Source organism: Vombatus ursinus, unplaced genomic scaffold, assembly GCF_900497805.2.
Source record: "Vombatus ursinus unplaced genomic scaffold, bare-nosed wombat genome assembly UNPS02000582.1, whole genome shotgun sequence".
Lineage (NCBI taxonomy): Eukaryota > Metazoa > Chordata > Mammalia > Diprotodontia > Vombatidae > Vombatus > Vombatus ursinus.
Window position 1 is genome coordinate 25303414 of NW_020940360.1, and position 21596 is coordinate 25325009.

A 21596-nucleotide genomic window follows, 5' to 3' on the forward strand; every position below is an offset into this window, starting at 1 on the left:
GAACCAGGAGAACACTGTATACAGTAACAGCAATATTATATGATGATCAACTGTGAATGATTTAGCTATTCTCAGCAGTACAACAATCCAAGACAATTTCAAAGGACTCATGATAAAAATGTTATCCACCTCTAGAGAAAGAACTGATGGAGTCTAAATGGAGATAGAAGCATATCTTTTTCTTTGCTTTCTTTCTTTTTTTTTGGTCTGTGTTTTCTTTTACAACACAACTAATATAGAAATGTTTTGCATGACTGCACATGTATAAACTATATCAAATTGCTTGCTTTCTCACTGAGGAGGGAAGGGAAGGGAGGGAGAGCCAGAATTGGAACTCAACATTAAAAATTAATGTTAAAAATGTTTACATGTAATTGGGAAAAAATTTGAAAATTAAAAAAATAAAATAAAATAAAATGTGAACTGAAAGTGTTCCTTGTTGAGATTTCTGTATATTACACAGTAGGTATCTACTAAAATTTGCGAAACAAAAGACCCACCTCTTCCAAAATGGCTGGACAGGACCTGGTAAGGTTTGTCAACAGAGAAATCATAAGGAAATTGTACTGGAAATTGATTTTTCTGTTCAAATTTTATAAACACAAATGTTTAAAGGATATTGTGATATATGAGTAAATGCTGTGTACATTTCAACTCAGACTTCACTAGAGCAGCTATACATTGGGGCCTGATGCTTAATAATCCAAGTTCATAAATTTTTTTTTTAATCAATTCAGATAAGGATGCTTAGACTCTACAAAGACTACTTCATGTTAACCAAACTCCTAAGAGATTTATTTAGACGAATGACCAATTCCAATTATCCTATTCTGCCAGTCACGTATCCTCTTATCAATAATATACTGCTTTCTGCATGGGGCACCTCCAAATTCTTAGTTGATCCAATTGGGAAATCAGCAGGTCCAATCAGAAAATTTAGACAGATATTTCAGTCTAAAAATATAATTACTGTCAATTATATAGAATCAGAATTCTGTTTCCCTTGCTCAGTGATGAAAGTACACTACATATTCTTAATTTTCAAATCCTCTTATTCAATCTTTGTTCAATGATCACTAAAATATTTGGTTATTACTTAATTTGACTTGCAATTTTAAGATTTGTTGTGATTTATGAATTTAAAGTTTATCTTATGTTGGTTTATGTCTTATAGGGTCATAAGACCATAGGATGTAGAAGGTCATCCAGCGCCACATCTTCATTTTGCAGATGAGAACAATGAAGCCCAAACACAGAAAATTGCTTGTCAACAAGACAGTAAGTGGCTGAGCCAGGTTTTAAACCTGAGTCTTCTAATTCCAAATACAGCACTTTTTCCATTTATTATACCATATTAGTTGCCTTGATGAGATTTGGGAGGCACTTTAAGGTGATCATTTATATATTTCATATTTTAGCTACATTATAGTTATCTTCCCAGAAGTAGACAACTAACTCCATCAACTGTATATGGATTCTTATCTTTTAATATGCGTTGTATTTTCTGACTTGGTCTACAGGTCTTAGGGTTCATCTTATTTGAGGGAAGTAATTCAGTTAATTCACTTCAAAAATTATTAACAACTGCTACCTACAGGGTGCTGGGATGATAAATATAAAAAACTATAGAGTTCTTTCCTTCAAGGAGTTTAATATCTAATACAGGGATGAGACAATAATGTTAGTAAATAATTAGACCAAGAGTTTACCTGTAGAATTGATTTTCTTTTGGTACATCTGTTTCTTTTCGGTACAATTCTCACATAAAAGCTTGTTATTTCCCATTAGTAACTCCACTGATGTAAACTGGTAGAGACAGGACTGAATTGAACATTCTTTGGAAGAAGTTGAATAGCTCTGAGAAAGGGTTTGGAAAGCATTCTGGGGGCCATGAGATAACGTATACTTCTCCACTGAACATAATGAATTGCTTGAAAATTTTAATGGCTGATGTTCATTGTTAAGCTCTGTACCTCTAGTTACAGTGTCACTTAAGCTGAGTTTGGCAATGGCTTCAGTGATCATTTCCTTACCACTCTCATTGGCAATTGCAGGGACTACTGATGAATGAGGAGGAACACCTTCGTGCAAAAAAGATAAACTACTGGGTCTAACAGAAATGGTTTGCTTTGAAGCACTTTCACATTCTGAAGCCTCACTGTCAGCATCAACGCTGCTTTCAGAATGGCTGACTTCTTTTTCACTTCCATCAGTCTGACTTGCATTTGCTGTAGTCTCAGACACCCTGCTTGTGTCTCCTATGGACAAAATTGAAGAATCCCCATTTATTTCAAGGTTTCCATTTTTTTGTTGCATGATAACAGGAATTTTCTCTTCTTCCCCAGACGATGATTTTCTTACAAGTCTTCTTTCATAATTTAGCTGATTCTATAAATTGATATGATATTTTCAGAGAAAGAAAGGAAAAAATGGACTTAAAAATTAGGTTCTAGTACTAGTTAAACTTTCTAAAATTATTTGCTAACATCTTCTTATTCTCCAACATATACCATTTGCAGCAATTGAAATTTCTAAATTTGAATTCCTTGATTTTTTAGAAGCTCCATATTATTATTTTAAGATAGGGAAGAACTTACCAAGCATTAGTCACAAAATGTTGGTATACAACGATTAATTCCAATCCAAAATTACAAACAACAAAGTACATCACAAATCCTCCAATTATGTAATGTTGACTACCTGACAATTCAGGGAGGAGTCTGTATCTCTTCCAAGTTTTGCTAATGAATTACTAATATGGCCCAGAATATGTAAAACAATTATGTTTATTGTGGCAGTAAGTGACAGGGATAAAAGAAGCAAAATCTACCTCAAAATCCAAAATTAATTTAACCAAAGGCTTTAACTAGCCAAAATGACTTTTTCCCTCTTTTTTCGGGTCTACTCTATGACTATGTATTGTGAGATATAAAAAACAAACAAAAAACTCACAATGAAAGAAAGGATGAAGAAAATCTACAAACTGAACAAATCATTTTAACTTGGATGCTTCAGTGAAGTGCTTCTTCCACTATAATGTTGCACTCATAATTGTTCAATTTCTCTTTAAGTTTATACCTTCTAGTTAGCACATACATCTTAGAAAGACTTTTCAATAGACTAAACATAGTGAGAATAAACTGATGCGAAGGATTACTTTTTTTTTCATGAAAAAGGAGAAAATGAATGGGAAGAAACCCTACAGTTGCGGTAAATGTTCAAACTTGGCTCCAATTTGTTTATTTTTCTACCTGTTGTCTTGTGCTAATAATTTTTTGCCTCACATCATTTTCCAATAAAAATTTTGCATTCATATGGTTTCCCTTACTATTTTTACATTTATTTTCCATCACGGCAGTACTTCTTCCTTTCTTTCCATCAGCTGCCCACTTGCTTTTTTCTACCCTGTCCTCCTCCTCCTCCATGCATTTACATTTCTGGCTTGGCTTCATTTATTCTTGTTTATTTCTTTTTTGTCTTTTTTTTTTTTTAAAGGCAATTGGGATTAAGTGACTTGCCCCAGGTCACACTGCTGGTAACATCAAGTGTTTGGTCTGAGGCCGGATTTGAACTCAGGTCCTCCTGACTTCAGGGCCAGTGCTCTATCCACTGAGCCACCTAGCTGCCCCATTTATTTCTTCTTTGATGATTCCTTATCATTCTTCATATTAGATTTTGTAGGGTTTTAAAAGGAAAGTTGTAGCACAATTTACCAGTAAAAAAAAAAGTGAAAAAAAATCTAACCATGGAAATTATTTGTCCTATTTATTAATTTTTTAAGTTGCAAGGGAAAGAAAAAGGCAAGTAATTAAGTAAGATGTCTGAAATCAACAATTATTCAAAATCTATTAAGTTTAACTAAAAAAAAAGCCAACAAGAAATTTAATTCTTTTCCTATTTTTAGGTGTTTTTTTTAGGCATTGCTGACTAAAAATATCATCAACTATCAGTCCAGAAATAATAAAAGTAAATACTCTTTTTTATCAGAATTACATAATTTGTAAATACAGCATTGGAAGAAATAGTTATTGGTCAATTAAAATAATGATGTGTACTTAAATGATTAATTTAAAATTAATTAAATATCCCTTAAAATATTAATGATAGTTTGTAATTCTGCCACGCATTCTTGCAGAAACATCTTGAGAAAGTTAGCGACCAGGAAAAGAAATGCAAGTGGTCTGAGCCTGCCTTTCTAAAACAGATTCCCCAAAGATTTAATGGATACTTCTTCACTATCTAATTTCAGATCGGTTACTGTGTAACAGCTAATTTTATATCAACTATTATCATATGTGTTGACAGACTACTAAGCAGACTAGAAGATAAACATGTCATTTTATAAACTTTCTTTTTCTGGTCTAGACTTGGGATTTCATTAGTACAGGAAATTCCTTGTGAGGGAACTCCCTCTACCAATGCAAAATGACAACTGATCTCCAACTAAAAGAGTATTAGAGTTACCTGTGGCACAGAGAAGTTAAGAGACTCACCCTGAGACACAAAGGAAGGAAGTATGTGTCAGAGGTGGGATGTGAATCCAAGCACTCTACCCACTAGGTCACTTGACCATTCTATTGCCTTCCACATTGATTGCGAGGCACTGAGACTCAGAACATAATCCCTCATATGGGAGATAAGCAGTAAAATCTTAACTAATTTCAATTCAGTAAGCCACAGTAAAAAAAAGAAAAACTAAAATTCTTATGGGATGATGTAATTTAATCAGATTTCTGAGTTTTTGTAGGGAAGATATTCCATTGGGTTATATACATTTGCTGAGTTCTTCTGCTTTACTTCCTTATTTCTGGTTAAGTTCTAGTCAATTTTCTTAACTCGAGTTAAGAGATATCATTTAGAAATTAGTCTTTTCCCTTTCTTTTAACTTTGTGAGGTTTTATTAGAATTATGTTTTATCTTTGTTGATTTAACTAAGAATGATCTCCTTATGTTATTTTATTTGCTTTTTGTTTTTCTATCATACAGTGATAGATCAGGTGCTAGGATGGACCTCATAGGCTACTCACTGTCCAACTCTACTCCCTCATTTTACTGGTGAAGAAACTGAAGCCTAGGATAGTTAAATGACTTGTCTGAGGTCACAAGTAGTAAACAAAAAAGGTAGTATCTGAATCTCAATCCTCTGATTCCAAAGCCAAAAAAAGAATCTGTTTCTTCTACTTATGTGAACTTCAATTAAATGTGTTAACTTTGTACTTTAATCTGATTAGATAAATTTTAAAACATATGTATACATATACAGATTAAAAGTACACATATCTGCTGAGTTTTTACAATATCAGACATATTAATAACAATATGCCAAAACCATAATCACCTGTTCAATATTGCAAAAATAACACCTATAAACACAAAATACTGACTAAAATGTTCTGTTCAATTTTGTTTCATAAAGATAATACTATAAGAAGTTTATTTTTAGAATTATTAAAAATAAGCAAGCCCATGAGATGGCTCTCAGAGATGAAGAGGGATATTGAAGGTAACTATGATGACGTAAAAAAGAAAGGATATCAATCAAAACTTATTTGCTTTAGCTCTTTTTGCTTTGGTGCCTCCAAAGGCCAATTAATAATGAAATCATTACCTAGAAAAAACATTTTTTGATCCTGAGGTAGTTCCCATGTGTTACAGAATCAGACTATATTGTGCTAAAATTGATACGAACCACATTAAGAGATCTGAACTGTGTTTTACAAGCTCTTAGGCCAGAGAAGGCTCAGTAGAACATGGAAGCTTATTTTCCTTATATTGGTTTAATTTCCACAAAATTTCATATTCACTAAATAGTACTGTCTATTTCAGCCAACACTACATCAACTTTAATTTAATCATGAGTACAACTTGGAGGGTTAAGAAGTAGTACTAGTTATCAGGATATTAATTTATATGTAGTAACTGTTTAACATATCTAAAGGCACACAGAACTTTTCTAAATTAATATTCCATTCACTATATTTCACCTACTATAAAATGTCAATAACCATTTTAGTAAGAAGGTGACTTATTAAAGGTTTTTTTTCTTTTAATTTAAGAAAAAAGACAACTTTTTGGTCCACGCAAATTAGATTCAACAAAAGTGGAGAGGGGGAGGACTCAAGGTTTCATCAGTGTAGGGAACTCCTTGGTCTAAAAGATCACTGGTAATTGCTCATCTTAAAGAGATGCTTCAGTGGACTGAGAGGCTAAGTGACTTGCCCAGGGTCACACAGGCAATATGAGACAAAGGCAAGATACGGGCCTTCCTGAAGCCTGCACAGCACAAAGTGCTTTATTATTACCAAAGAATTGGCATGAGGTATAATGCTGTGTATCCCATTTTTATTTAGTCCTGCTGAGTATATAGGACCATGAAATTATGAGTAAATAAAATCCAGTAATATGCATGCATACTAAAATTTAAAAAATAACTAAATATTAAATATCTTATTTGTGCAGGTTTTAAATGAACAAAAAATAAATCTGCATACTAAATGCATATAATCTTAGCTTACCTTATCTTTAGTTAAGGAGTGTTTCCTAGTACTTTTTAGATGATTATTCATTGTAGTAGCAGTAGTACAGTTGTATTGAACTAGGTCGGCCTCTTGTAAACTCTTACATTTATTCATTCTTCCCAACGGAACAGGTTTTGACACCTAGGTAGATCCACATATAAACAAATGCTACAGCAAATAACTTTTAAAAATATCCATTTTGTTCTTATATTCACTTGAAACATAAAATTATTCCTTCTCCTACACATCAACACCAATAACTTACGTAACAAGCACAGTGGATTTTTTTTAATCCTGAGTTATCAGATAGATATTAAATTTTTTAAAATATCTTCCATTTTATTATTATTTCCTTTAGGCATTTGAAAAACTAAAATGTTACTTAGAAAATCTTTAATAATTTTCTTTTTTCTTACCCTTTCTTCTATTATAGGAAGCGAAAGATCAATGAAAGGCTCTTTCATGGCTGAGATCTTTGAGAAAAGAAAAGCAAGAGAAGATTAAACTAAGTATAAATAGTAAAATTCTTTAACAATTATTGTGAAATTTTTGTTTTTAAAGAAATATAACTTATAAAATTATGCCATCAAAACTACAGAAACTAAGTAAAATATAAAACAATTTCTTTGTATGTAACAGTTCAGAATATTGAATCAGTAACAATAAAGAAAAACTTTTTCAAATGATGTAAAGAGTTTAAATACATATTACAACATTTTAATGATATTTGAAGTTATCTCAAAGGAAATAACATTCAATAAAAATTGATTATCTGAGAAAATTCAAAATGCCCTTGATCAAAAGTGTTACAAAGAGAGAAATGTATTTTGGATAAAAGAAAACATAGTAAAAATAGTTATTTAAGAAAAATTGTTTTTTCTTCCTCAAGAATATTTATAAAATATATTCTAAAAATTTAGAATGATGCCATGATGACACATATTAGAGATAAATGTGACAGGATGATATAACAGAATATGATATAATATATAATACTTTTTAAAAAGTGAATACAGAGAGAACATATTGGGAAATGTGCCAACATTTTTGGCCTATTCTGTCATTATAAACATGTACCAATTCAACACCCTAATTTTTCAAAATTCCACAATGGCAATAAAATACTTTATCAATAGGTCCAGATATTAAAATAAGAATTATCAAGTAATAGGAAACCTGTGAGATGATTTAATCGGAATTTTCCAGATTAAAAAAAAAAACTAAGTATGGCATTTGAAATGAAAATGAATACCAAATCCAACAGAATTCAATGAAAAAAAAAAACCCAGTAAGTTGTCTCTTTGTGTTATTAATAACTGCTTGTTGATCAATAGAATTCTATACTTCAATGGAAGGAAAATATCAGTAAATTATATTTTAAATTAATATTTTGCCTTAATATTAATATTTTAAATTAATATTTTGTTTTAGGTTACTGTAATAGTACCAGACCTGTTTTCATGCAATATTCTTTCCACCCCACTCTAACACGTAAGTTAATATGAGTAACAGTATCTGCTTTCTTTAACCTTTACAGGTTTGTTTTCAAGATCAAATGGAAATAACATATAAAAAAGCACAGTGGGGAAAATGCAAGTGTTTACATGGATCTAAAATGATTTTAATATTCATGCTCTAGAAAACAAGCATCTAGGAAAGGAGAGTATCACATTTTATTTTTTCCCCACTAAATAGTATTTTATTTTTTCCAATTACACATAAAGACAGTTTTCAACATTCACTATAAGTATTTATTTATTTAGGTGGCAATTAGGGCTAAGTGACTTGCCCAGGGTCACATTGCTAATAAGTGCCTGAGGCCAAATTTGAACTCAGGTCCTTCTGACTTCTGGGCTAATGCTCTATCTACTATGCCACCTAGCTGCCCCTGAGTGTCACGTTTTAGATGGGACTAAGCTATTATGAAGTAATTCTTCATTAATGCAGTTTGCCAAGTTACACTTAAAACAAAACAATCATAAAACCAATATGTAATTGTGATCTATTATTCCACATTGAATTGCATGCCAAAATACCTACATTTTCACATTCCTCACACATGACTGTGCTAGTCAATTCACCAACAAAGATCCTATCTATGAAGTTCATCTTCACTCCCTCTCTTCCATATGCTGCAAAAATAGTGCTTTTTTAATTTAAAACATACATAACATCAATAATAAAAATAAAACATTTGATTTCATTCAAACATAATCAGAACAGTGTAGGTATTTACTTTATATACTAAATATATATACGATATTCTTCCTCCTCCCATATTTGCTCCCTCCCCTCAATTTTCACAGAATCCTAAACCTCTGAAGGGTTAGTTACAACCTAAATCTATTTGCTGAAAATAAATAGTAGCATTAATCACAATTTAGAGTTACTGCTATTCCCAAACTTTCTGAATTTCTTCTCTATTTACCAGTTTAAGCAGTAAAATGCTCAAGTACAATTACTATTTTATTAGGCACTAAAATATGCAATTGACTGTTACTATTTTGTATTTACTTAGCAATCTAGGAATATACATTTTAAAAAATTATAGGCATACTTCTCTACCACTCTACTCTTCCAGGACTCACACCTGTCATATTTCACATAAACCTTTAAAACAATGTCATATCATGAAAATAAACTTCTTTTGGGATAATTCTTTAGAAAAGGAAGAAACTCTAAGGAAGATGAAGAAAATTTATGTTTGTTACATGAGAAACCTATATAAAAACAGATGTCACATATATAAATTATTTATGTAGACATACACACAGAGAAATACAAAGAGACAGACATCTAAAGAGATAAAATGACAGAGACAGATAAAAGAAACAGATATACAGAGAAAGATATACAAAAAGATGGGTTGGCAGAGACATAGACTTGGTCTAGATCTGCAATTTCATTAGTGTAGGCGATTCCTTTTGTGGAGATTCCTTCCAAGGATACAGATTAGCAACTTTCCTTAACTTCCAGTCTTACAAAGTTGCTAAGAGCATTGGGAGATTAACTGATATGCCAAAGGATCATATAGCCAGTACTCAGTGGCAGAAAGTGAACTCAGGTAGAGAATAGCCCTGTCTGTCTACTATAACAGAGGCATTAAACTGGAAAGGTTGCAAGGAAGTGACCCAACTCTCCAGTGTACCCTGAACCAGATTAAAATATAACTGGGAAATATTTAATAAAATAAATAAAAATAAAAATATAATACAACAGAGATAATGTTAATTTGTGGCTTTCTAAGTCAATATGCAACCTGCAAGGATCCCTTTTTATTTGAGTTTGACAGTACTGCATTCATTACGCTATACTGCCTCTCAAATATACACTAAAGTTAATAAAATTAGGCCTATTATAATAAATCTTTAATACACGGGAAATGACAATGACCTAAATTGAATTTTAAAAACAAGTCATTTTATTTAGCAAACAAACTAATGCTGAAGAAAGAAGTAATAAATGTTTGAAGAACATCCAAGTTACTAACTACCATCTAAATCAAATTACTTGAAAAAATTCCTCAAAACCTGTGAAATTAATCATCATTAAATTTCAAATGTGAGGAAGATGATGATATTATGGGTTCATAAAGGTACAACATGAAATATTACAGAGAATAAATTCTGCTTGAGAACACAAAAAAACTTTCAGTTAAAAATGGGTTAAGAGAAAAATTAGTTTGAGTTATTCTATTCATACACTAGGTGGCACTACTCTAACACAAAAATTCAGCTAGCATAGAGATTTAGTCTTTACAATAATCATTTTAAAAGAAAATGTAAAAAAAGAAATTCTGAGGAATGCACTAATTGTTCTTAAGTTAAAGCTACAGATCATATAAATGTGACAGTAAAAGAGTCAACATACCTTTGATTTTTTTTCTAGTTTCTTCATCTGCAGTTTTAGTAGTTGGGTTATTAAATGCTTTTAGTATGCCAGTTTGTATTCTCTGTAAAAACAAGTCCAGTAAGTACTTTAAGAGAAAAAAATATAAGGCTTGAATTTCTTGAAACAGACACAGTTCAGTTTGTTGTACTACAGTTTATTCTTCTAAATAAAAATCTACTTCTTGATAGAGGCATCATTGTATGTCAAATCTGTCAAGAGATCTGTAAGCTCTCCAATCTGTTACCCACCTACAGTAAAAGGTGTCTCAAAAGATAAGTCACAACCTCTTGAGATCTCAATTTCCTTTTCTGCAAAACAGTAGGGTTAAGTTATGATTTTGAAAGTGAATCTTTAGCTCTAAATTCCATGAACCCCAGTTTCTAAAGGTGTATTCATTTCTTCAGATCCCAAAACCCCATTTTGTAAACCTTGTGGTTTAAAAATGTCAATGTAGTTCCAAAAACACAAGGAGCTCATTCTCTTTTTAATTTAAAAGTTCTGGGCTCATTATTTCAAAGTGATATATCATTCTTCAACCAAGGCTACAGAAAGTAATACATGTAGATGATGAAAAAAATTTAAACAACTAAATTTAAGACAAGTTATTTTATAAGTTTTCACTTCAATTCCTAGCCATATAAATTCTTCTAAAACAATCTTCACACTATTATGCTGATCAGCTCAAGCGAAGACCAGGATATCAACTGTCTACATCAAGAAAGAACAATTAAAAGTTTCACTAATCAGGGTTTAGTGTACACTTAACAGTTGTGAATAATCATTTGTTGGTGTTGAAATATACTGTCTACTTAATTAAAGCCACTGTTGGCTATCAAATAAACAATAATGTTTAAATTTCTACATATATCATATTTTCCACACTCACATCAATTTCAAGTATTAAAAACTCTGTTCAAGCTATAGGTAGAGATGAAGCTCTAAAGGGTCTAGGAACTCAGATGACAGGGTCCAGGTGGGAAGAAAGTCCTTATTTCAAGTAGGTGAGGTAGAGCACTTCAGCTTCCTGAGAAACTCTCGGGATGAGGCACTTGGCTGGCCTGTCGACAAAGGAGCTCTTAAAATGATCAAGAACTTCCCTGGCTGAATGAGGTCCATAAGACTCTCACATCTCTTCCCATCATCTCCCTCCCAGTGATAGCCTGTCCCCTTAAGCCCTTTGTTGGTCTATGATCCTTTTTCCAGTTGGCACTTGGGTCAAAGCCCAGCAGCCCCAGGTACATAGTTATAGCTCTGCAAGTTCCTAGAATAGATATTAATGTGAAAATACTGGCAGAGTTTGACTTGGTATGAAATATAGGATTTGCGAAATTCAAAATTACTTCTATGCTTGAAAATCATTTTTATTTAATCAGTTTAGTTATTCCATCTCTGCCCTGACACTCCAAGTTCCTGACCCAGAATCCTGATCTGACTGGTTCATTTCAATTATGTCATCTAGCCTAGATCCAGACTCATCTTGATACTCCCAAGCCAGTCTCCAACCTTCACCTACTACAGGCACTACAATCTCCCTCCCTGGCACCCTGGGCTTTTGATGTATGAGCATTCATCACATGTAGCTTAGACCTGAGCCACCATGCCTCTTCCCAATCATACTTATGCTTCTATGCTCCTGGCTATCACTTTCCTTTATGTGTTGTTTCCCCTACTATAATGTAGCTCTTTGAAGGAAAGGCTGTTTTGCTTACTTATATGGGCATCACCCTAGTAGTCGGTGCTTAATAAATGCTTTTCTAATCTATTCTCCTCCACTAATGAATGCAGTAGCTAGCAATTCACAACTAGCCCTCTTCAACCTGGGCAATTCAGGCCCATGTTTTCTCATACAGTAGCTACTCAATATATTGAAGGATTTCTTCTTATTGTGAAATTGAGTTCCATTTATGAATTGCTATCAATGGCCAACAACAGCAGATCTCACATAAATCTCAGTTACTAATTTCCTAAGAAGTATATTGAAGGCTATAACTATCTTTGGCTTATTTAAACATAATTCTAAATATTTATTATTATACTACCCAGGGAAGTCTTTATGTCAAAGAAATTTTCAAAACACTAAAAACCTAAAAAAATCCACAAAAAATCCAATACTAAAAACCTCATTAATATGAGCTGTTTCAATTTGAAATTCACAATAATTTAATGTGGAATGTTGCATGTATCAAAAAATTAAAAATATTTTTTACAATTCACACATTAATTTTTCAGCCTGTCCATTATCTAAATTATCATGAACTAGTTAAGATTTTATAAGCTGATCAAGACAATTAGCTATGTAAAAATAAAAATAATGAAAGATCTGAAATAATTTCAAATTAAATAATATGTTCACCTCTTGAGCTTGTGACTTAACTTATGAACTCCCTAATGCTCCCTAGCCTTGATCCTTAAAAACCAATAATACACAAAAAACTCTAATCAACAGGTAATTCACTAAGCTGAATAAATGTTCATAGACCTATAAGCAACCCTCTTTGTTGGGATTTGTACTTTTGAAAGTCAGGTTAAAAAGAGACACTGCCTTTGGTCAGAGTATTCTTAACAACTGTAACACATTGGTTAGCAGCAGGATCCAAACTACTTTAAAGCCCTGTATTTAAACAGTCTCTCAAGCACCAGAATAATTGCTAAGTATAATTTCAATTGAGTAACTGACAGTTCCTGATTTAAAAATATTCCTCATTTATAATAATACATATTTTCAGAAATCATAGAAATATTGAGAAAATGTTGAAAGCAATGATAGTAAAGAAATTACATCTATGATCAAAAACAAAGAAAAGTAGAAATCATTATTGAAAGAAAAATTTTAACACGAAACCCTAGCAATTTCAAATATAAAAAAAATTTAAAAATAATTGTAGTAGATGATATTTTTCAATAAACTTCAATACATTCTAATCTAATTCTAACAGAGCGACTTTTAAAGCCACAAATGATTTCTCTCAATTATACAGCTTATATGTTAAGGTTTTTAGTATTAGTGAGTCAAACAGAAGGCTCTACATGAACACAATTAGATTGTTCTGCGCAACTATTCTCCAAAAAACTGTTCCTACAATGCAGAAGCATTCACTTTATCTTTGTATTCAACAGGATTACTTTCCTAAACTTTACATTCACTAGAAGAGATTTTATGAAAATAGCCCGAAAGAAGGTCAGTAGCTGTAATTATTTCTAAAGAATTCTGGTGGCAGACATATTGCTATAGGCTTTTTTCAATCAAAAAACACATGGTAGTGACACTCTACAACAATAGCACGATTAACAGCTGTGGAGTTCCCAGGCTAGACAATGCTGCTACTGCTTGCGTACTCACTGTATCTGACTGGCACAACTGTCATTGCTCACAAGGCTGAATAGATCCTCAGACTTGACACTAATTTTGTCACACTATCTAAATTAAGAAAAAAAGAGCTTTTCCTAGTAATCTTGCTGAGCTGTTTGAGGTGATAAAGTCACACACACACACACACACACACACACACACACACACAACATTCATATGTGCACTGTTACGATAAAAGAGGAATTGTTTAATTGCAGAAGGAGATAGCACCAAATTTCATTAACCTGGTAGCACAAATGATAGGAATAAATATCTATATATCTATATTTGTATCATAAATGGACATTAAAAATTAAAAGTAAATCAGCTATTATAATTTAAGTTGCATTAAAGTGCCTGACAACAAACAGTAAATTTGCACTTATAAAACTAAGGACAACAGTTTCTTCTGTCAATCTGACTTAATTAGTTTTATTTTAACTGACAATTTCATTATCTATGGGGAAGTAGGCCTCACATTACTTTGACTATCTAGTATGTGACTTTCACAATTTCTCATTCAGCTATCCTTCCTCCAATTCTACAGTTACAATAATTACAGAATATAGCACAGTATTATAGTTAGGGATTTTACTCTGTGACAGACTTCATGCTTTGTCAAATAATTTAAAAAAATTGCTAGTTGCTAACTTCTGTGTAATAAATATTAAAAATAATAAAGAAAAGTCTACACTAACCACAGTTAGTACAGTTTAAAAATCTAATAAATTCATTAGGATTGTAAGCTGGCTGCAAAAGAAAAAAATAGTACATATTTGGAAAACACAGTAAGAATCAACTTAAAGACCTATTTACTGCTGTACATTTCACTCTGAAATATGTGAAGAATAATGTAGTACCTGATGCTTATATAGTGCTTTAAGGTTTGAAAAGCATTTTACACTAATCACCTTATGTGAGTCTCATAACAACAGACAAGATAGCTTACTACAGATGTTATTATCTCCATTTGGTAGAAGTAGTAACTGAGGTTCAGATAAGATGTGATCCATAGCTTGGATTTGAACACAGTTTTTCTGGCTTCAAATTTAATACTCTTCCTACTATATTATGCTGTCTCTCATATAATGACTCATATTTATGCAACATCTTAAAAGCATTTTTCAAAGCATTTCCCTCACATGAACATTATGAGATAAGAATTATACTTACCCTATTTTATAAATAAGAACACAGAAGCACAAAGAGGTTAAGTGACTTGTCTAAGGTCACTCTGCTATTACTTTGCATGGGTCAGGGCCTTGACTCCAAATCTATTGTTTTTCCACTCACAGTTGTTACCATTTCTGTAACAGCTATAGTTTAACATGCCAAAGCATATTAAATAATAGAAATCTTAATGAGGATTTTTTTTATGTTGGGAACAGAAAATGCATAGTGTAATCTTACTAAATCTCTCAGTTTATCAGAATATTTAAATAAATGATTAACATCCAACCAACTAGATGCATATTATTAACCCATTTAAATAAGAGTAAAGTAAGGTATTGAACAATTCAAATAGGAATCCTCCTCTACATCATTCAATTCAACAAACAATTCAACCATAAGCATCGAAACTATGTGCAACTGAGCTAGTTAACAGAAATAAAAATATCACAGTCTATCCTCAAGTAGTTTATAATCTAATGGGGAAAGATAGAAGAGAGATAAGAAAATACAGTACAATACAAAGCAGAATGTGATAAATGCCAAGGAGAAATACAAAACAATGCATATTAAGAATAAGTAGAGCATACTTTTCGCTAAGGTAAAATCAGGGCAGGCTTCATGACGGAACTAGCACCTATGCTAAGCCTTGAAGAAAAGAATTTTAATATGCAGAAATGTGAGGTGAGTTTGTTTCAGTGTAGCAAGTCCTGTGTGAAGTGTAGGATGTGTGTGTTTGGGGTGGGGTGGAGGAGGTGGGGACCAGAATGAAACCACAAAATAGCCAGTAGTCCAGTATGGTTGGAATGCTAGAGCACTCCAAAGTTTTGAGTCTGATTAACTGGGGAGGATATGACACCATCAATGTTGTGTTGTTACTGTTCAATTGTTTCAGTTTGATTTTTCATGACCCCATTTGGGATTTTCTTGGAAAAGATACTGGAGTGGTTTGCCATTTCCTTCTCAAGCTCATTTTACAGATGAGGAAACTGAAACAGAATTAAGCCCAGGGACATATAGATAGTAAGTGTTGAAGCCAGATTTGAACTCATGAAGAAGAATCCTCCTGACTCCAAGACTGGAATCTATCAACTGTGCCAGCTAGCTGCCTTGACACCATCCACAGAAACAGGTAAATTAGAAGGACAGGCTGTATACAATAGCACAGGCAGAATCTTATAAATGGCTAAATGATGTCACAGCAGGATTTTGTAATTACATGAAGTGGTTTAGCTAAAATAACTAATATAATATATAAAATAAATTAACAGTGGTTGGGACAATCTCAAGAAGTACATATGAAAACCGTTAGAAAATTCTAATCTTACCTGGTTTTCCTCTAATGGAAGTTGGGCAGGAAGAAAAATTGGGAGCAATAAAGATACAGAGCTGCACTATTTCAGTTTGCAACAGCAAAAATGGAAGAGTGTTAGGCTTAAGATATACTGATTTTTTTGTTTGAAGGATATGGCTACTCTATAGCATGTTACTTTTTAGCTTAAAAAGAGTATTAGTTCATGTGGCTATTTTGTAAAAATTTCATTCTACATGAACAAATAGAAAAAAAAATGACTGAAATGTAGGTTCTTTTAATATTGAAGTTTTGAGAAATCAATGGATTGCTTATGGCCAAAGGAAAAATTATCTTGATGGAGGAAATTAAAAGAACATTTATAAACTTGAGCTCTTCTGAAATTAAATTCTATAATGATGTTACATCTCTGCAGGTCATTATCTACACTATGGAAAATAGGCATACTGATATTTAAAAAATGTATATATATATATATATATATTTAAAATAATAGCCATAAGAAACTTCACCTTTGTTTCTTCTATCCTCATTGCATCCAGTAAATAATGGAGAAGTTCCTGACTATCCTGCTGTTGGAAACCTTTAAATCGTGGAGCCCTGTGATTTAAAAAAAAAAAAAAAAAAGGGTAGGGAGAAGAGAAAGAACAATGATACAAAAAACTTTGTGAGTATTATATAAAAATACTTGAAAATAACGGTATCACAAAATAAAGGCTTCAAGAAATGTAATAATTTTCACATAATGACTCAAACTTTTCCTTGGTATCACATAAAGGTAGATATGGGACATATGAATACTACAATAAATAAGAAACCATTAGGACACATTAACAAAAAATAGATAATGTTCAATTTTATAGTACCTAGAGAGAACTATGATAATGTGCTTACTATACTATAGACTCCAAAAGGGCAAAGATAGTAGTTTATTTAAGCTATGTTCCTTTTCTAGCACCTAGTATAGTGCTCTGACCAATAGGTCTTAATAGATGTTTGCTGAATGGAAAGTTTCCAGATTATCTCTTGCACAATGAAAAATATTTTCTTTAAAACTATTACTACACTGGATGACCTCTCTGTAACATCATTTGTCTAGGAAGGTGCTGTAGCTTAACGAAGTTAACAAAAGGACCTAAAAAGCAGTCTGATAGTATGGACTTCTTCAGAGGACAATATTTTCATGAGGCTACACTGTTAAAAATGGAAAAGTTAATTGTTTCCCAAGACAACTGAGGAATTAAAGTCACAGATGTTTTGAATAGGTGCAATAATAAAGAATTTGCATGAGTACTTGAAAACTCTTGCTATCATACCTGGAATTATTTGCCCATCTAGACTTAAAAAAGATTAGCTAGCTCTAGAGCCTGAAATATTGGAACAACTGCATGTTTTAATAAGCTAATTCTTTTTTCTTTTTGTCGTGATACAATTGGGGTTAAGTGACTTGTTCAGGGTCACAAAGCTAGTAAATGTCAAGTGTTTGAGGCTGGATTTGAACTCAGGTCCTCCTGACTCCACGGCCAGTGCTCTATCCACTGCACCACCTAGCTGCCCCTTAAGAAACTAATTCTGAAGGTTTCTACTTTTTAAGTTTAAAAAGTAAGTGGTCAACAAGCATTGACTAAGCATTTGCTATGTGCCAAGCACTATTCTAAATGCTGGGAATACAAATATAAGCAAGAAGAACACAGTCCCTGTCCTCAAGGACCTTACAAATATTTGAATAGGGGAAGACAATCAATCAGTTAATCAAACATTTATTAAGCATCTACTATATAATGCCTGGCACTATGTGAAGTGTTAGGGATACAAAAAGAGGCAAAAAAAAAAAAGTCCCTTCCTCAACGAGCTTACACTCTAATGAGTGAGTTAACATGTACACAAATATATAGATACAGGATAGATAGGAAATAATGGAGGAAAGGCACTGGGGAAGACTTCCTAATCCTGCTGGAAACCTGTAAATCCTGGAGCCCTGTGATTTAAAAAAAAAAAAAAAAAAGAGGGTAGGGAGAAGAGAAAGAACAATGATACACAAAACAGGAAGGCAAGATTTTAGTTGGAACTAAAGTCAGAGAGGTCAGTAGTCAAGAGTGTAGGAAGGAGAACATTCCAGGTATGGGAGACAAGCAGAGAGAATGCTTGGAGCTTGGAGATGAAGAGAGTCTTATTCATGGAATAGTCAGGAAGCCAGTCACTGGACTGAAGAGTATGGGGAGTAAAGTATATTAAGATTAGAAAGGTAGGAGGGGACTAAGTTATGAAGGCATTTGAATACTAAATATAGTGGTTTGCATTTGCTCCTGAAAGTAATAGGAAGCCACTAGAATTTACTGAGTGGGGGATAACGTGAGGTAGGGTGTGTGTGTGTGAGAGAGAGAGAGTGATGAATGGACCTGCTTTTTAGGAAAATTACTTTAGTGGTCAAATGAAGGATGGACTGGGTAGGGAGAGCATTGAGGGAAGTAGATTCCCAAAACAGGCTGTTGAAATAATTTATGTATGAGTTGATGAGGGCCTATACCAGAATGGTGGCAATGTCAGAGGAGAGAAGGGATGGATGTATCTGAGAGATATTGTAAAAGTGAAATCAAAAGGCCTTGGCCAACAGCTTGGATATGGAGATAGTGTGAGGTGTGCGAGATAGTGAAGAATCAAGGATGACTTCTAGGTTGTAAGCTTGAGGGACTGGGAGGACGGTGTTGTCCTCTAAAGTAACAGGGAAGGTATGAGAAGGGGAAGGTTTGGGGGAAAAGAAAATAAGTTCCATTCTGGACATATTGAGTTTAAGATGTCTACTGGACATTCTGAGTTTAAGGTGTCTACTGGACATCCAGTTGGAGATGTCTGAAAGGCATTTGAATACACGAGACTGGAGTTCAGCAGACAGACTGGGACAAGAAAGGAAGATCTGGAAATCATCAGCACAGAGATAATTAAATCCAAGACAGCTTATGAGATCACTAAGTGAAGTAGCATAGAGGGAGAAGAGAAGGGAACCCAGGACAGAACCTTGTGGGGCACCTACAGTTAGAGGGTGTGATACACCAGGAAGACCCAGTAAAGGAGACAGAGGACCAGCAGCCAGATAGGTAGGAGGAAAACCAGGACATTGGTGTCCCAAAGAGAGAGAGAATGAGAAAGAGAATTTAGGAGGAAAGAGTGATCAAACGTGTCAAAGGCTGCAGAGAGGTCAAGGAGAATGAGAACCAAGAAAAGACCACTGAATTTGGCAAGAGATCATTGATAACTTTGGAGAAAGTAGATTCAGTGGAATGATAGGCTTGGAAGCCAGATTTTAAGAGGTTAAGAGAGTGAAAGGAGAGAGAGCGGGGGCACACATCGCGGACAACCTTTTCAAGGAGTTTAGCTACAAAAATGCAGAAGAGATACAAGATGATAGCATGGTTAGAAGGGTCAAGAGAGGTTTTTTTCAGGATAAGAAAGACATGGGCATGTGTGTAGGCAGTAGGAAATGAGCCAGTAGAGAGAAATATTGAAAATAAGTGAAAAAGTATGAATAACAGAGGAAGCAATCTATTGGAAGAGCTGGGATGGAATAGGATCAACTGAACAAGCAGAAGGGTTAGTCTTGGTGAGGAGTAAGGCCACTTCATTATGTGAGACAGGGGTAAAGTGGCAGAAGGCACCTGCATGGCAAAAGATGAGGAAAAGGGAAGAACAGCGAGTTCATGGCAAACAGTCTCAATTCTTCTGTAACATAAGAGGCAAGGTTCTCAGCTGAGAGAGGGGGGGAAGGGCAATCATGGTAGGTTTGAGGAGGGATGAAAAGGTTTGGAAGAGTGGCTGTGGAGAATGGGATAATAAGTTGATAAGGAAGATATAGTGGGATTGCCTAGTACCAGTGGGCCCAACTAAGATTATATAACAAATTTATAGTAGATCCAGTTCAAATGGTGAGGTGATTTCTCCACCTTCATTTAATCAAAACAACCCAGGTTTTACCTCAAATCTAGCACACTGGAAAAGATGACAAAAGACTTGAAAGGTTTAAGACAAACAGACAGACATAAAGTAGTTACATCATAATACTGGTTAAGTTGTGAAATGGTCCAGCCATTCTGGAAAGTAATTTGGAATTATTCTTAAAAAGTGACTATAAAATGTATATACTTTGACTAAAGATCCCACTCCAATATACATACTCCAGGGAGGTAAACAAACAGAAAAAGTCCCATACATGTCAAAATCTTCAGAGTAACCTTTGTAGTAGTAAAGAATTGGAAACAAAGTAGACACTCATATATCATGCTTAACTCCTCATTCTCTTTTACTCCTCCCTCCCCCAACCAAATGCCGTGACTCATTGTTTCTATCTTTCCAATAATATCTGTTGCATATGTCCCATTCTCTCCTCTGACAATGACACCATCCTTGGTGTAGAATACTTGACCTACTGCAGTAGGCTGCTCCCTGTTCTTCCTGTCTCAAGCCCCTCCCTGCTCGGCTGTCACAATGATCTTCCTAAAGTACAGGTTTGACCATGTCATACCATTTAATAAACTCTACTGGCTCCCTCTTGCCTCCAGGATTAAATATAAAATCCTGTTTAGCTTATAAAGCCCTCCCCAACCTACCAGTCTTTTTAACCCCTAACTCACTCCCATGTACTCTGTGATCTAGTGACACCACTGGTCTGCTTGCTGTTCCTTGCATACAATATGCCATCTCCTGACTCCAGGCATTTTTTTTGTTTTTTTTTTTAAATTAATAAAGTTATTTATTTTTAGTTTTCAACATTTACTTCCACAAGATTCTGAGTTCCAAATTATCACCCCATCTCACCCCTCCCCCACCCCAAGATGGCATGGATTCTGAATACCCCTTCCCCTAGTCTGCCTTCCCTTCTATCTCCCCCCCCTTCTCTTATCCCCTCCCCCTTCTATTTTCCTGTAGGGCAGGATTGACTTCTGTACCCCATTTTCTCTATTTCTTATTTCCCAGTTGCATGTGAAAATATATTTTTTTTAAACATGTGTTTTTAAAACTTTGGGTTCCAAATTTTCTCCCTTCCTCCCTCCCCACACACCCTCATCGAAAAGGCAAGCAACTCCATATAGTTATACATGTGTAGTTATACAAAACACTTCCATAGTAGACATGCTGTGAAAAATTAACATTTCCCTTAATCCTATCCCCCCACCATTTATTCTATTCTTTCTTTTGACCCTGACCCTCCTCAGAAGTATTTGCTTCTGATTACCCCTTTTCCCAATCTGCCCTCCTCTCTATCATCCCCCTACTCTCTTGTCCCCTTCTCCTCCCTATTTTCCTGTACGGTAAGACAGATTTCCATACCCAACTGAGTGTGTATGTTATTCCCTCCTTAAGT

At 33.8% G+C, this 21596-nt stretch overlaps 1 protein-coding gene across 2 annotated transcripts in view; it reads right to left on the bottom strand.

Moving 5' to 3' along the window:
* The window catches only part of USP45 (ubiquitin specific peptidase 45), an 81926-nt gene that overhangs the window by 7184 nt on the left and 53146 nt on the right, over positions 1-21596 (bottom strand). For both annotated transcript variants that reach the window (XM_027854520.1, XM_027854511.1), the window contains exons 9-14: positions 16753-16840; positions 10389-10470; positions 8559-8650; positions 6935-6991; positions 6516-6659; positions 1710-2388 (exon numbers count right to left, since the gene is read on the bottom strand). In XM_027854520.1, the coding sequence (XP_027710321.1) occupies positions 1710-2388; positions 6516-6659; positions 6935-6991; positions 8559-8650; positions 10389-10470; positions 16753-16840 (1142 nt within the window). The remainder of the gene's footprint in view (positions 1-1709; positions 2389-6515; positions 6660-6934; positions 6992-8558; positions 8651-10388; positions 10471-16752; positions 16841-21596) is intronic.